Source organism: Pleurodeles waltl, chromosome 11, assembly GCF_031143425.1.
Source record: "Pleurodeles waltl isolate 20211129_DDA chromosome 11, aPleWal1.hap1.20221129, whole genome shotgun sequence".
Taxonomy (NCBI): Eukaryota; Metazoa; Chordata; class Amphibia; order Caudata; family Salamandridae; genus Pleurodeles; species Pleurodeles waltl.
The window spans coordinates 689059061-689076031 of NC_090450.1; the positions used below are offsets into that span (position 1 = coordinate 689059061).

The following is a 16971-nucleotide window of genomic DNA, read 5'->3' on the forward strand; positions in this document are numbered from 1 at the left end:
GAGAGTGCTGGAAGCGTTGACATCGGGACATGCACCGGGGAAGGTTGAAGTGGTATGACCAGCACCAGTTTGGATCCATCAGTGGATCCAAAAGTGGCCCAACTGGCACTGGGGCAGACCCTCCAGCAGGGAACCAGTAGTAGCCCCTCCCGAGAACGCAGGGCATCAATAAGCACTAGTGGGGACGGGACCACCAAATATGAGGTGCTTGGCCTCATAAAATTCACAGAGTTGGGCAGGGCTTGCTCTGGCTCTCAGAACCTCAGGGAGACGTGGAGCTGGATCAGGCTCAACTGCGAAGCCAGGCCTCAAATGACAGTGCTTTCTCATCTTGTCGGATGACTTTGATGGGCGGGGTGAAGTCGAAGCCCTCTTTGATTTCTTACTCTTTTTCTTTTTGGGGGACTTACACGAACACCTGGACGACTTTGACTGCAATTAAGATTAATGGCTCCACGATCGATCATGGGACCTTCCTCTGCACCGGGATCAAGACAGTCATGGCATCGCACGTCGAGCAGCAAGGAGCTTGAGGGACCACTCCCTCAAGGCTTTGGGGTGAATGGTGCGGCAAGCAACTGAGGTCTTTGCATCGTGGTCGTGCTGAAGCCACCGGAGGCAGACAAGAGGAGGGGTTAGTCATCAACATCAGTCGATCACAGGTGCTGCAGTGGACATCCCTAACACGTCAGGTAAAAGATCTCGTACAAATCTGACAGAAAGTTTCAAAAAACAAAGTCCGAAAAAAAAAAAAAAAAAATGACTGGAGGTAGCTTTCTCTGGATCCCCACTGGTGCAGAAAGGAAAGCACTGATGTCAGTGCGATAGGGTTGCACCAAGCACATCACTTCCAAAGTGGACAAGCGAACAACACAATACAGAGCCAAACAATACCACCTACTGGCCCCGGGGTCCTGCTCATGAAAAATGTATGGATCCAGTCTGACACCTGATTATAACTAAGGTAAGGAATGTTCTGCAAGAAGTCTATCAGAAAAAAAAAATATTACTTAACTACTTTGATTGAACCACTTTTCCACCCAAAGAATATCAAATTTAAAATCGTCTAACCTATACATTCTCTAGTTTGACTGCAGCACTTCTGGTCTGTTACAGTGCTGTTGTGAAGCAGCTTTCATGGTCAGTGCTCTGGATGGCCAGAGCTGTACAGCTAATCATGAATGACTTAGGGAGTAGGTCATGTTAGTGTTATAGAACTGTGCCAGCATTATAGAACGATTCTGTAGTATCAGAATAAGGCTGAGTGACAGATCAAATGTCAAGTCCTGAAGGTCACTGTTAGTGCTAGATGACCAAGCTACCCAGAGCCATTGTTAGTTCTTTTGGTCCCTAGGAGTGCATTAGGCCTAGTGTTGTAGTACTAGCACTACACTGCTAGCTTAAATGCTATAAGCACAATGTATAGGGCCACAGTCAGGACTATAGGATCAGTGCCACAGGCCGAATGCCCTGCACTGAGTGCCAACGTGACACAGGGGGTTCTCATATGGCCAGTGATATTGCTGTAGGGTCTTAACTGTGGGATGAGTGCTAAGAGACACAGCATTAGCACCATAAAGTTGTTACTAAATAGCCATTAACAGGGCTATTTAACCATACCACTGTTGTATGGACAACTCAGTGATACAAATACAATGCTATAGGAATAAACAATGGGTCTGTACTATAGGAATGCAATAGAGAAAGATGTAAAGGGTATAAGACCTAGGCCATGTAGGACCAGTGTTGGTGCATTGAGATTAGGCATAGTGCTACAGGGCCAGGGCCGGAATATGAATGCTAGAGAGCTGCTATCAGTGAATACCCTGTTCTGATGTTGTTGCTTCATTTTCTCCAGTCTCTGCACCCCTTCCACTTTTTATGCTGCAGGAGAAAAGCCAAACCGCCTCCGGGAGGGAGAACACACGGAGATCAATTACATATGCTCTGTAGGATGAGTGAAGGGATCAGAATAGGCCACATTCCCTGTGAATTGTGCAGACTTTGGCTGGTGAGAGAAGGTTCTCTCATGTCATAGACTTACTACTGATGTTTCAGAAAAGAGTGTATAAAGCCAGTGCTGTGAAAGTCTTAGACAATGGTAGAAGATTAGAACAGGATACACACCTTAGACACATTACCTGTTTAGAATTACTAGGGAATAATGGCTATGCCTCTGGGAAGCTTAATGAAGCTGTGCCTTGTGAAATTTACAACGTTTTCCAGGTGAGAGTGTAAATGGAGTAGATCAGCCAAGAAAATATTACAATAGTCTACCTTGTTCATGACAAAACCATGGATAAGGGGTATGGCTGCATAGTGGTGGAGGTATGAGTAGATTTTTTTTTTATGTTCAGCAGCTGGCAGTTATGGTAGTGAAAAACTATACTAATCACACAGTAGAAATTAAATGCAGGCCTAGTTTATGCTTCAGGGGTATGGAGTCAGAATGTTTAGGGCTGCAGGTGGAAATAGAAATAGGAACATACAACGTATGGCGTCGAGGATGTCAGAGGGAAAAGATGGTCTGCTTTAAGGACACAAGCATGATGAGGGAGGTATGAGTCGCACACAGCGGGATTACTTTTAGATAGTCTGTTATAAGTAAAATCTAAAGGTGGGGAAAGTGCAAGCTCTATTTAAGATGATTTTCATCAGAGTAGAGGTGAAACGAGTTGCAAACCATAAGTCCTTTAGACAAGTTGTACATTGAGATGAGATAAGAGGAGAAGACGGATGTAGGAAGTTGGCTCTGTATGCACTATTTCAAAGTAAGGCATAGTATGCACACAGTCCAAGGGTTCCCCTTAGAGGTAAGATAGTGGCAAAAAGAGATAATACTAATGCTCTATTTTGTGGTAGTGTGGTCGAGCAGTAGGCTTATCAAAGGAGTAGTGTTAAGCATTTGTTGTACACACACAAGCAATAAATGAGGAACACACACTCAAAGACAATTCCAGGTCAATAGGTTTTTATATAGAAAAATATATTTTCTTAGTTTATTTTAAGAACCACAGGTTCACATTTTACATGTAATACTTCAAATGAAAGGTATTGCAGGTAAGTACTTTAGGAACTTTGAATAATCACAATAGCATATATACTTTTCAAATAAAACACATATAGCTATTTTAAAACTAGACAGTGCAATTTTCAACAGTTCCTGGGGGAGGTAAGTATTTGTTAGTTTCTGTAGGTAAGTGAACCACCTACGGGGTTCAAGTTTGGGTCCAAAGTAGCCCACCGTTGGGGGTTCAGAGCAACCCCAAAGTTACCACACCAGCAGCTCAGGACCGGTCAGGTGAGAGTTCAAAGTGGTGCCCAAAACACACAGGCCTCAACGGAGAAGGGGGTGCCCCGGTTCCAGTCTGCCAGCAGGTAAGTACCCGCGTCTTCGGAGGGCAGACCAGGGGGGTTTTGTAGGGCACCGGGGGGGACACAAGTTAGCACAGAAAGTACACCCTCAGCAGCACGGGGGCGGCCGGGTGCAGTGTGCAAACACGCGTCGGGTTTGTCGTTGAAATCAATGGGAGACCAAGGGGTCTCTTCAGCGATGCAGGCAGGCAAGGGTGGGGTGGGCTCCTTGTGGTAGCCACCACCTGGGCAAGGGAGAGGGCCTCCTGGGGGTCACTCCTGCACTGGAGTTCCAATCGTTCAGGTCCTGGGGGCTGCGGGTGCAGAGTCTTTTCCAGGCGTCGGGATCTGGGAGTCAGGCAGTCGCGGTTAGGGGGAGCCTCGGGATTCCCTCTGCAGGCGTCGCTGTGGGGGCTCAGGGGGGGCAACTCTGGTTACTCACAGTCTCGTAGTCGCCGGGGAGTCCTCCCTGAAGTGTTGTTTCTCCACAAGTCGAGCCGAGGGCGTCGGGTGCAGAGTAGCAAGTCTCACGCTTCCGGCGGGAAACGCAGTTGTTTTAAAGTTGCTTCTTTGGAAACAAAGTTGCAGTCTTTGGTGAACAGGGCCGCTGTTCTCAGGAGTTTCATGGTCCTTCTAGAGCAGGGCAGTCCTCAGAGGTCGCTGGTCCCTGGGGAGAGCGTCGCTGGAGCAGTTTCTTCAGAAGGGGGGAGACAGGCCGGTAGAGCTGGGGCCAAAGCAGTTGGTGTCTCCGTCTTCTCTGCAGGGTTTTTCAGCTTAGCAGTCCTCTTCTTCTTAGGTTGCAGGAATCGGAGTTCCTAGGTTCAGGGGAGCCCCTAAATACAGAATTTAGGGGTGTGTTTAGGTCAGGGAGGGCAGTAGCCAATGGCTACTAGCCCTGAAGGTGGCTATACCCTCTTTGTGCCTCCTCCCAAGGGGAGGGGGTCACATTCCTATCCCTATTGGGGGGATCCTCCATCTGCAAGATGGAGGATTCCTAAAAGTCAGAGTCACTTCAGCTCAGGTTGCCTTAGGGGCTGTCCTGACTGGCCAGTGACTCCTCCTTGTTTTTCTCATTATCTCCTCCGGCCTTGCCGCCAAAAGTGGGGCTGTGGCCGGAGGGGGCGGGCAACTCCACTAGCTGGAATGCCCTGTGGTGCTGTAACAAAGGGGGTGAGCCTTTGAGGCTCACAGCCAGGTGTTACAGCTCCTGCAAGGGGGAGGTGATAAGCATCTCCACCCAGTGCAGGCTTTGTTACTAGCCACAGAGTGACAAAGGCACTCTCCCCATGTGGCCAGCAACATGTCTCAAGTGTGGCAGGCTGCTAAAACCAGTCAGCCTACACGGGTAGTGGGTTAAGGTTTCAGGGGGCACCTCTAAGGTGCCCTCTGGGGTGTATGTTACAATAAAATGTACACTGGCATCAGTGTGGATTTATTGTGCTGAGAAGTTTGATACCAAACTTCCCAGTTTTCAGTGTAGCCATTATGGTGCTGTGGGGTTCGTGTTTGACAGACTCCCAGACCATATACTCTTAGGGCTACCCTGCACTTACAATGTCTAAGGTTTGGCTTAGACACTGTAGGGGCACAGTGCTCATGCACTGGTGCCCTCACCTATGGTATAGTGCACCCTGCCTTAGGGCTGTAAGGCCTGCTAGAGGGGTGACTGATCTATACTGCATAGGCAGTGTGAGGTTGGCATGGCACCCGGAGGGGAGTGCCATGTCGACTTACTCGTTTTGTCCTCACCAGCACACACAAGCTGGCAAGCAGTGTGTCTGTGCTGAGTGAGGGGTCCCCAGGGTGGCATAAGATATGCTGCAGCCCTTAGAGACCTTCCCTGGCATCAGGGCCCTGGGTACCAGGGGTACCAGTTACAAGGGACTTACCTGGATGCCAGGGTGTGCCAATTGTGAAAACAAAAGTACAGGTTAGAGAAAGAACACTGGTGCTGGGGCCTGGTTAGCAGGCCTCAGCACACTTTCAAATCAAAACATAGCATCAGCAAAGGCAAAAAGTCAGGGGGTAACCATGCCAAGGAGGCATTTCCTTACAACTGAGTCTTCAGAGACATTAACAAATAGGGAAGTTAGCAGGGAGCATTAGTAAAGCCAGGAGACAGATGACGTGGTTGGACATGTAGAATGAAAACCAGTGTATTGTCAAGCTGCTGATGCTAGCAAATATTCTTAGCAATAAGTAGTCAAACTATAGTCAGGCTCTGTTTGGGGGCCAAGGTGCAACCTGGGCCTATTGACCAACAGCCAAGAGGGCTAAGGTTGTCTGAATGTTATGTCCTGTGGTCCATCCTACTATGATTCTGCAAACTGGGACAAGTAAAACCCCTTTAGCACTTGACGTTTAGTATAGCAAAGGCAAGCGGTCACAGGCTTCTAAGGCAGGTTTGTATGAGGGTACAACAGGCTTGGCACCCAAACGACACCCAACAAAGCAGTAGCATGATTGTCCAGCCCAGAGCCTACATTTTAAAAAGAAAAGTACTTACACAATTCAATTTTCCACACTATGAAAAAATCCTAAGGCAAGGGTGCCAGGCTATTACTTTCAGAAGAGGATGGCCACCTTCTGCCCCCTTCCACCTCCCTTCATTTAAGGTTATTCGGGTGTGGATTTCAGTGCAGGAGCAGCGCTTCCCCTTTTGGGTTAATAGTCTTATACAGTGATAGCAATCACTCAGTCTCTTACCCTCGATTTTGTTTGATAGTAGGTCTCACATAGGCCCCCTGCACATCAGCCGGTGTTCTTCAACAGACCAAGTAGTGGGGAAAACAGGTGTGTTGAGGGGGGCGGAAAGTGAAAGGAGAAGTTTCAGCTGCCGTCAGTTGACTGCTCCCATCCTGGTGGGCAGATGCGGGCTCCAAAACAGTGTTCTAAAAGCACTGGCCTGCTTCTGGGCAGAGCGCGTTGACAGCCGTCGCAGTCAGGCCTTCCTCCTGTGGACTGGGTGAGTACTATGTTTAGCTGTTCAAGACTCAATGGGTCGAGTCATCGATACAGTCTTCCTCCTGGTACAGGTCCAAGGTCAGCGTCCGGGTTGGTTTGAGGCACTGTGGAGCAAAAGCAGCTGGGTCCAATCAGAGGCATTCTGGGATAGCGCCACAGGCTGCCACTCAGTTGCTCAGCACACTTTGACAACTGCCTGAAATTAGCAGAGCACGACTGGCAAGTACTAGGGTTGGAAACAATATCAGTCTGTTGCAGCACACTTTGAGCAAGTGGAATAGCAAGGTACGAGCCCTCTTAATCCACTATAAGCTGTTTTTATTGCTCATTTAGACATGGAACCAAGGTATGTCCTCCATCTCAAGACCCCATAAGAATGCAAACAATAGCTGTACTCTATGATTAGTACAGTCATGTGGAGCACAGTTCCTTTACTGCTTACAAGAAGTTGGAGTTGTTTACTGGAAACTCATGAACATTTAGGAAACCATTAATTAATTTATAATCATAGACAATGAATTCCTTTAATCTGTGAAATAATCACTGCATATAGTTCTGTTTAAAACGTGATTAGTTATTTCTTCCTTAAAATTAATTGTCCATCAAGGAAGCGAGTACTGTTTTGACTCGACATCAAATTTATGTCTCAACTGATTTGTTTTGTAAATTGCTTAATGTTAAGTAATCAATTGAGATGTGACACCACAGGCAGAAAAATCTTTTCACTTGCATTAATGGTGTTATACTCAAAAGGATACAGTCGCCCTGATGAAGGGCCAGGTAAGTCTGAAATTTATTGAGGTGTCACATTCAATTGCATTCTTAGATACTGAAATACCAGATGCTCGCAGCTGGGCACACAGGGCAGGTGATACAAATGTATACCAGGCAGAGATAATACCTTCTCAAAAGCTATCCTATATAAAGGGAGATCAAGAAGAATGATAACTGAAGGGAGTATGTTATGCTAAGCAGAGATGATGAAGTATAGTAAGTGTGAAAGGGCTGACTTTTAGGAGTGAAGTCACAGAAAAACAAACTGGACATAACAGAGTATTGTATGCACATAGATGAAGTGAGCAAGTCACCTGAACATAAAGCACTTCAATAGTCTGAAACGGGATGAGTGCTGAGAAGCAGGAGACTGTGGTTTAATGAAAGAGAGGAGCCCGCACTTTGTTTGAACTGTTGAGACAACGGTGGGATTGTAGGCATGAAAGTGATTGTAGGGAGTGATAAATGAGTGAGGTCAGGCAGAAGAACAATTGGGAGTAGAGGCTGATTTTCTTCATAACTGGGTCTGAATGACGGTATGTAGACTACAGGATGAGATGGCAGACTTACAAACATCAATGATTTCTACTGGAAAATTAGGGGTGGATGGTGAGGAGTTGTATAATGTAACGTTTTCCATCACCAGGTTTACTTACAATCAGAGGATAAGACAGTTTAATGTCACTTTGATGCACGGAGATCACTGTTTCTTTAAGATGCCACATCAAGAAAATCATGCCAGATACAAACAGGACATCAGTGACAATTCAGTCGCTGACAATCCTTTGGTTGCAATAAGGTGGGAGATAGATTGTTTATTATCAGCAAGGACACAAGGAGAGAAGTAACATCCTTATCTCTCAGGGTAGGTGTACACCAAAATATGATATGAAGGATGGCAATTAATTGAGTTTAAAAAATACAAAACAAAATCTCTAGTCTCAAAATAATTAATTTGCAGGTTCTCTAAAGAATATGAAAATAAAGTGTTGATCTGTACACATTCAAATGACCACTGTCTACACTCTATGTAGACCCTTAAAACAGAGCTAGCACATGTGAATAAGTTGTGGACACTACTTGACATTGTGCTGTAGTGAGCTTATAACTGTGCTTCAACAATGTTAATCACACAAAGTAAATGACTCTCTAGAACAAACTATGGGTGTTTTTTTACTGATGTTTCCTGGTGATTATACTTTTTCTAACATAAATGTTAAATGCATTTAACCTTGATCTGCTCACTTACGCTTGTGAACGCGAGCTAGACAACATAATGCTGATCCTGGTCACTGAGGGAGCTAGATGTTCAAATCGCAGCTGTGATGGATTCCACAAATTTACTTGGTTTTTGGAAGCATGTTAATATTCGTTGGCAGATTTGCAATATTGGGAATGTATTTTCACATGTTTCAAAAGACACATTCCTCAATTTCAAGCCGAAGAATCATAGGATTCTTTAGCTTCGTACGAAAGAATAATTAATTGAACTTTGCAGGTCATCAAAACATTAATTAGCAAACCAGTATTTTGAGGATAGATTTAGCCAAGAGGCTGATTTGTTTGGTAAAGGTCATACCACATCTAATACCAAAGATTAAAACCTACAACGTTTTTTTTTTCCAAATGTTTTTTTTACAATGCCCAACAATGAACAAAGTTTGCAAAAGGCAGCAAAAACAGAGAAAAAGAGCAATGCACCATCCAATCTCAAAACCATGTTATTGACATCAGTGAAAACCTCACGTGCCACCAACTGGAAATACAAATAATTTGATGTTCACAACGTGAATTACCAATAAATAAGTGGCTATAGAAAGAAAGTGCTCACAAAACTTCATTGGCTTTAACTTACCAGTCCGCAGAGGCCGAATCTTTTCCTCCACTGAAGTCACAGTCCCCTTGATAAGGTTGGCTTTCGAAGCATACAATAATCCTGTGCAGACAACCTTGTTTCCGCCGTTTACTGCCCAGAGGCCAGAATCTGTTCCTGCCAAAGACACTGCACCTACAAAAGGAAAATGATTACTGTACAACTACTCTCCTTTGTAGGCTTACAGCTCCCTCCGGGTCTGGTATATGGAGGAGTAGAGCCTAAGCAAGCTAAAATGGCAGTCCAGGGCTGACCCGGCTGATAAATTAACAGTATCGCAACACCGAATTAAGAGCATCTTCAACTAATTGTTGTCTTATTCAGTGTTTACAAAGTTCAACCTAGAAACAAGCTCCATCTTTAAACAGTTTATATTTTCAATACAAAGCAGATGAAGGGGGAAAGCTAGGGAAGAGAGAACGTTTAGCAAGGTTCAATTTAAAACTAAAAAAGAGTAAGTTCAGTTTGGTCCTCACCTACAAACCCGTTAATCTGTACCCCTTGTCCGTAATTGACCCTCATGACTGGGGTTACCATTTCATCAATAAACTTCTGTGAGAATCCTGCTTGCTGCATTGTTTCATCAACAGTCTTGTTCAGCCGTTGAAGGAACTCATTTCCGCCAAGGGCATTCAGCATGGCCTCTACACTGGTGAATGAATAGTCAGATGTTTGGTAGCGGTACACCCTGTCACAAAAGGAAGAAACAATGACAACTGAGAACTTCTTGAAAGCCACACTGTCCACAATATTTAAACTAAAATACAACATCCACTTCTGCCTCACCTTTCCACCACTTATTAATTCACTATGCATACCATCTGCTCATCATAAGCTGTGATATGCACCTATGTGACAAAGGCATTTCACTTTTGGTGAATTTTCCTAGCACACATCACTCTCCTGTTCATTATACCGCATGTTTAAAGAAAAAGTGACGTTTGTCACAACACATCCACCTGTGAAGGCATAAAATAGTCATCTTAATTTCACAAAGGCTTCCAACGCAGAGCTACTTAATAAAGGCCAACAAGCTTCTATCCCGTATAATCACTTATGTCTTCCTGGAGGTTCTGACTGAATGAATATATGTCAGGGCAGTCCTATCAACTGGCTAAATGTCCCTTCTTTCTACTAGTTTTTAGACCTTCCTGAAGGAGTTTAATGTCTCCATTGCTACGACTGACACCATGGAAAACTAAAGTATATACATGGGCTGCTTCCACGCCACTGAAGAGTCAATGTTCATTTATAGCAACAATAAAAAACACAAGAAGACAAAATTGCAAGTGCCCATTAATGTGCTTTAAGGTACATTGTCAAGTGCTGGTTTGCTCAGTTTCAACATGGCTGCTGATATGGGACTGATCTCATTGAACTACAACATGAATGCTCACCATGAAATAGTAAGCTATGAAAGTACAGTAGAATATTATTGAGGATCTCCATCCTGTTGCTCAAAGACAGACGAATTACATTTCATTTAAAAGAAACTGTTGAAAAAGAACTCAAATCATTTACTTATAAATGATATTGAGTGTTCTCCTGGTGCAACCCAATGGCTTTCTCCCATAGTGGTAGGACCCAAAAAGGACATTGAAGGAGCTGTACACATCTGTGTGGATATGCGTCAAGCGAACAAGGCAACTGAAAGGGAACTACTTCCAGGTCTGCACACTGTTGACATAAAACAACTCAATGGTGCAAAGGTCATCTCTTGCCTTGATTTAAATAAAGGATATCATCAGTTGGAACTCAAGGAGAAATGCAGGTACATTACAACCTTTTCTACACATATGGTCTATTCAGTATAAAAGACTAGGTTCCAGTGTGTCATCAGTGGAAAAGAGTTTTCAAGATGCCATTTAAAGTATCATACAACCTGTCATGAATGCTTTCAACTGCAGTGATGGTATTTTAGTTTTCAGAGCTACACAAAAGGAGCACAACAAAGCTCTCAAAAAGTGTGTAGTTTACTTGTTGATGCAGGTTTAACTTTGAATGCTGAGAAATGTGAATTTAATAAGACAAAGCTAAAGAGTACTTTGGCCAAACCTTTTCTGATGGGCGTATGTCACTCGATCCAGCTAAAGTGCAAGCATTGTCAAGTATCACAAGTTGTTTCTATCGTACGTTCATTCCTTGGCATGGCCAGTTACTGTTCTAGATCTATACCAGACTTTGCCACTGTGAGTGCTCCATTGAGAAACTTGACAAGAAACAATGCTTCATCTCATTGGTCAAATGAATGCCAACAAAGTTTTAAGCGAAACAAGCTATCAAGAAGGCTACTGAAATGGCATATTTTGATCCAAAGCTTCATAGGGAAGTTGTTGTTGACACTAGCCCAGTTGGGTTAGGTGCAATCCTTGCACACCACAGTGGACCCCCAAATGCTTGAAGACATACTGTGGCATTTGCAAGCAAAAGTTTGTCCCAAACTGAACGTACTTATGCACAACCTGAGAAAGAAAGTTTAGCAGTGGTGTGGGCTTGTGAACATTTCCAGGTGTTCTCATATGGAAAGTCTTTTACTCTTATCACAGATCATCAAGCACTGATGACCATCTTCGGCAATCTAAAGGCCAAGATGCTTCCTTGCATTAAACGTTGGGGGTCTAAGTTTACAAGGATACAACTGCAGAATGGTGCACTGTCCAGGGAAGGATTGAAACCCTGCAGACTACTTCTCGAGAATGCCTATTTAATGTCATGGGAGCCCTTCCACGATAGCTGAAGCCCACATAAATTTCATTGTGAAATCAAAAACACCCACTGCCATTTCATTGGAGAAAATTGTCACTGCCATGCGTCAAGATAGTGATATGTTAAACTTGAAACACATTATTACACATCAGTCCTGGAACCAACACACTTGACCTCTTGCCGGTGAATACAAGAAGTTAAAAAATGTGTAAGATGAGATTTCAGTGACTTGAGAAGGCGTTATCTTGAGAAGTTCAAGAATTGTTATTCTGGGAGGCTGCAACAACAGATAATTGAAGATCCCTGAAGGACATTATGGAATTGTTGCCACAAAGCGAGCTCTCCACGAAACCAATTCTGTTTTCCTCCTCTCGATGACAGAGTTGAAGGCCTGTGATCTATGCAACTGCCTGTCATCATAAACTACTAAACACACCTTAAGCATGTCAGAGTTGCCAAAGAACGTATTGCAAAGAACTGCTACTGACTTTTCTGGTCCTCTTGACAATGGTGATTGCTGATGAATAAGCTTGCTACCCACTGATAGATGACCTATCATCTATTGCTCAAGAGAGAGTCATTGCAAGATTAGACACCATCTTTCCAACAAGGGATGTTCCTGCAATCTTAAATCTGACAATGGCCCAACTTTCAACTGTCAAGAATTCCAAGATTTTTCTCAATCCTCTCAATGTGAAGCATCAAAAGAGCACACGGCTCTGTCCACAGGCCAATGGCCTTGTTGAAATTTCAGGAGTGCATTGAAGAAAGCTGTTCAGCATGCAGTGTTAGAAAAGCTCGACCTTAAGACTGTTCTGAACTCTACCCTGTAAGCTTACCATTCAACACCTCATTGGAACACAGGGGAAAGACCTGCAACTTTGATGTTCAGGAGAGCCATGATGACCAAGTTACCTCAATGGACCAATAAGAGATCAGGTACTGAGGAAGAAACTCTCATCCAAGACTTGGTTAGTATTGAAAAAAAAAAAAAAAAAAGAAGAAGGCTTATGCAGACATGCGATGGCATGCAAAAGATGTTGTTTTCCTGAGACCAGATGGAGTGCTTGTTTGTCAAACGAGAAATATAAGACTGATGCTTCATTCAATGCTGAGCCATTCCATGTCGTGACCAGCAAATCACACATGGTTACTGCCCAATGTCCTGGGAAACCCATAAAGCGAGATGCCTCACGTTTTTGACATGTGGCTTGCCACTCATCAGATGCCAATGTCAACGTAGAGACTTCTTCTCAAATGACAAGTAAAAAACTTCTGACTGCTGTTGCTCCTGTATCGCCAACACAGATCATGGACACTTCTATTGCTGGCTCCCAGATTCCTAAGACAAGATCAGGACGAGTAATCAGAGAACCCTGAAGGCTCAATGAAGAACTATGATGATCTATAGATTTGTAAAAAAAATTAATTTTTTATTTAGCAGAGGGAGAGATGTAGAATCATGTGAGTTATGAATCACAGAACACTTTTGGCTCCTGATGGACTCTGTAGAACTGTGACGTGTTAGAGCATGGTAAAGTGAATGCAGGTTTAGAATGTTGGGTTCGCGGTTACACCCATATGAAAAAAAAGACGTGTAATACATTGCTCAATGTGTGGCGTAGTTATTGGGGGGTACCCCAGCTGGGGGAGATGCTACACTTAAGTAAACAAACATTTTCACTTTCTCAGTTAACCCCTTCCCCGCCACGGACGTAATGGTTACGTCCATGGCAGCGCCCGTGTGGCGCCATGGACGTAACCATTACGTCCTGAATGCTGCCCTCGGGAGAAGCGCTAGCGCTCCTCCCGAGGGCCGCCCCCCCACCCCCCTAGGTCAGGGCTGACAGGGGAATCCCTTCCCCTTCAACCTCCGACCCCCCCCACCCCCCCTGTGACGTCAGCGCGCAAGCGCGCGCTGACAATCACACAACCTCCCCCATCGCGCTATCGAAAGAGAAATGCTCAGCATTTCTCTTTCGATCACGTGGGGGAGGCCCGGAGGGGCTTCAAAGGGAAGGAAATGTATTTCCTTCCCTTTGAAGTCTCTCCGAGGGTTTCAAAAGCCGGATTGCTTGCAATCCGGCTTTTGAAACCCCACTAGACACCAGGGATTTTTTTTTTTTTAGATGTAATTGACAGAAGGGAGCGACCCCTTGGGCAAGGGTCGCTCCCAGGGGGTCATTTTTTTTTAAGGCCTTTTCTGACCCCCCTGGGGGCAGATCGGCCTAATAATAGGCCGATCTGCCCCCAGGGGGGGCAGAAACCTCTAGACACCAGGGATACTTTTTTTTATTTTTTTTATTTGTTTTCTTTTGTGTTTTAGGTGTGGGATGCGACCCCTTAGGCAAGGGTCGCTCCCATAGGGGGGAAATTATATTTAGGCCATTTCTGCCCCCTTTGGGGGCAGATTGGCTTATTTTTATGAGGCCAATCTGCCCCCAAGGGGGGCAGAAACCACTAGACACCAGGGAGGGTTTTTTTGTTTGTTTGTTTTTCACGTAAGGGGAGCGACCCCTTAGGCAAGGGTCGTTCCCATGGGGGGCAAATTTATTTTAGGCCATTTCTGCCCCCCATGGGGGCAGATCAGCCTATTTTTATTAGGCCGATCTGCCCACCACTAGGCACCAGGGATTTTTGTGGTTGTTGTGTTTTACAGATGGGGAGCGTCCCCTTAGGCAAGGGTCGCTCCCCTGGAGGGGCAAATTGTATTTAGGCCATTTCTGCCCGCTTTGGGGGCAGATCGGCCGATTTTAGGTCAATCTGCCCCCAAGGGGGGCAGAAACCACTAGGCACCAGGGATCTTTTGTTTGTGCCGTCACGCAAGGGGAGCGACCTTGTAGGCAAGGGTCGCTCCCCGGGGGGGGGGGGGGGGGGGTGAGGGGGGCAAATTTATTTTAGGCCATTTCTGCCCCCCCTGGGGGCAGATCGGCATATTAGTATTAGGCCGATCTGCCCACAGGGGGGGGCAGAAACCTCTAGGCGCCTGGGCAAATAGTTTTTTTGTGGTTTGTTTTTTTTTTGTTTGTTTTTTTAGAGATGGGGAGCAACGCATTAGGCAAGGGTCGCTCCCCTGGGGGGCAAATTGTATTTAGACCATTTCTGCCCCCTTTGGGGGCAGATTGGCCGATTGTAGGTCAATCTGCCCCCAATGGGGGCAGAAACCACTAGGCACCAGGGATCTTTTTTTTGCGCCGTCACACAAGGGGAGCGACCTTGCAGGCAAGGGTCGCTCCCCGGGGGGGGCGGGGGGGGCAAATTTATTTTAGGCCATTTCTGCCCCCTGGGGGCAGATCGGCCTATTGGTATTAGGCCGATCTGCCCCCGGAGGGGGCAGAAACCTTTAGGCGCCAGGGCAAATTTTTTTTTGTGTGGGTTTTTTTTTTGTTTGTTTTTTTAGAGATGGGGAGCGACGCATTAGGCAAGAGTCGCTCCCCTGGGGGGCAAATTGTATTTAGACCATTTCTGCCCCCCCTTGCGGGCAGATTGGCCGATTGTAGGTCAATCTGCCCCCAAGGGGGGCAGAAACCACTAGGCACCAGGGATCTTTTTTTTGCACCGTCACGCAAGGGGAGCGACCTTGCAGGCAAGGGTCGCTCCCCGGGGGGGGTTAGAGGCAAATTTATTTTAGGCCATTTCTGTCCCCCCTGGGGGCAGATCGGCCTATTGGTATTAGGCCGATCTGCCCCCGGGGGGGGGCAGAAACCTCTAGGCGCCAGGGCAAATTGTTTTTTTTGTGGTTTTTTTTTGTTTGTTTGTTTGTTTTTGTAGAGATGGGGAGCTACCAATTAGGCAAGGATCGCTCCCCTGGGGGGCAAATTGTATTTAGACCATTTCTGCCCCCCTTGGGGGCAGATTGGCCGATTGTAGGTCAATCTGCCCCCAAGGGGGGCAGAAACCACTAGGCACCGGGGATTTTTTTTTTGGCACCAATGTCACGCAAGGGGGGGCGACCCCATAGACAAGGGTCGCTCCCGGGGGGGCAGGGGGGTTGGGGGGTGAATGACAAATTTATTTTAGGCCATTTCTGCCCCCCCTGGGCCCGGCTGAGCTAGAGGCCAAAATCCACAGGTAGGCCCTGTTTTCTATGAAAAAATGTGATGTGTCCAGGTTGTGTTTTTGGCCATTTCCTGTCGCGGGCGCTAGGCCTACCCACACAAGTGAGGTATCATTTTTATCGGGAGACTTGGGGGAACGCTGGGTGGAAGGAAATTTGTGGCTCCTCTCAGATTCCAGAACTTTCTGCCACAGAAATGTGAGGAACATGTGTTTTTTTAGCCAAATTTTGAGGTTTGCAAAGGATTCTGGGTAACAGAACCTGGTCCGAGCCCCGCAAGTCACCCCTCCTTGGATTCCCCTAGGTCTCTAGTTTTCAGAAATGCACAGGTTTGGTAGGTTTCCCTAGGTGCCGGCTGAGCTAGAGGCCAAAATCTACAGGTAGGCACTTCGCAAAAATCACCTCTGTTGTCTTCCAAAAATTTGGATGTGTCCACGTTGCGCTTTGGGGCGTTTCCTGTCGCGGGCGCTAGGCCTACCCACACAAGTGAGGTATCATTTTTATCGGGAGACTTGGGGGAACGCTGGGTAAAAGGAAATTGTTGGCTCCTCTCAGATTCCAGATCTTTCTGCCACAGAAATGTGAGGAACATGTGTTTTTTTAGCCAAATTTTGAGGTTTGCAAAGGATTCTGGGTAACAGAACCTGGTCCGAGCCCCGCAAGTCACCCCTCCTTGGATTCCCCTAGGTCTCTAGTTTTCAGAAATGCACAGGTTTGGTAGGTTTCCCTAGGTGCCGGCTGAGCTAGAGGCCAAAATCTACAGGTAGGCACTTCGCAAAAATCACCTCTGTTGTCTTCCAAAAATTTGGATGTGTCCACGTTGCGCTTTGGGGCGTTTCCTGTCGCGGGCGCTAGGCCTACCCACACAAGTGAGGTATCATTTTTATCGGGAGACTTGGGGGAACGCTGGGTGAAAGGAAATTTGTGGCTCCTCTCAGATTCCAGATCTTTCTGCCACAGAAATGTGAGGAACGTGTTTTTTTAGCCAAATTTTGAGGTTTGCAAAGGATTCTGGGTAATAGAACCTGGTCCGAGCCCCGCAAGTCACCCCTCCTTGGATTCCCCTAGGTCTCTAGTTTTCAGAAATGCACAGGTTTGGTAGGTTTCCCTAGGTGCCGGCTGAGCTAGAGGCCAAAATCTACAGGTAGGCACTTCGCAAAAAACACCTCTGTTGTCTTCCAAAAATTTGGATGTGTCCACGTTGCGCTTTGGGGCATTTCCTGTCGCGGGCGCTAGGCCTACC

At 45.9% G+C, this 16971-nt stretch overlaps 1 protein-coding gene across 1 annotated transcript in view; it reads right to left on the bottom strand.

The window, feature by feature from the left end:
* PCYOX1 (prenylcysteine oxidase 1) overlaps window positions 1-16971 on the bottom strand; it is a 172730-nt gene that overhangs the window by 45640 nt on the left and 110119 nt on the right. The window contains exons 4-5 of the mRNA XM_069214208.1: window positions 9442-9653; window positions 8948-9100 (exon numbers count right to left, since the gene is read on the bottom strand). Coding sequence (XP_069070309.1) covers window positions 8948-9100; window positions 9442-9653 — 365 coding nt within the window. The remainder of the gene's footprint in view (window positions 1-8947; window positions 9101-9441; window positions 9654-16971) is intronic.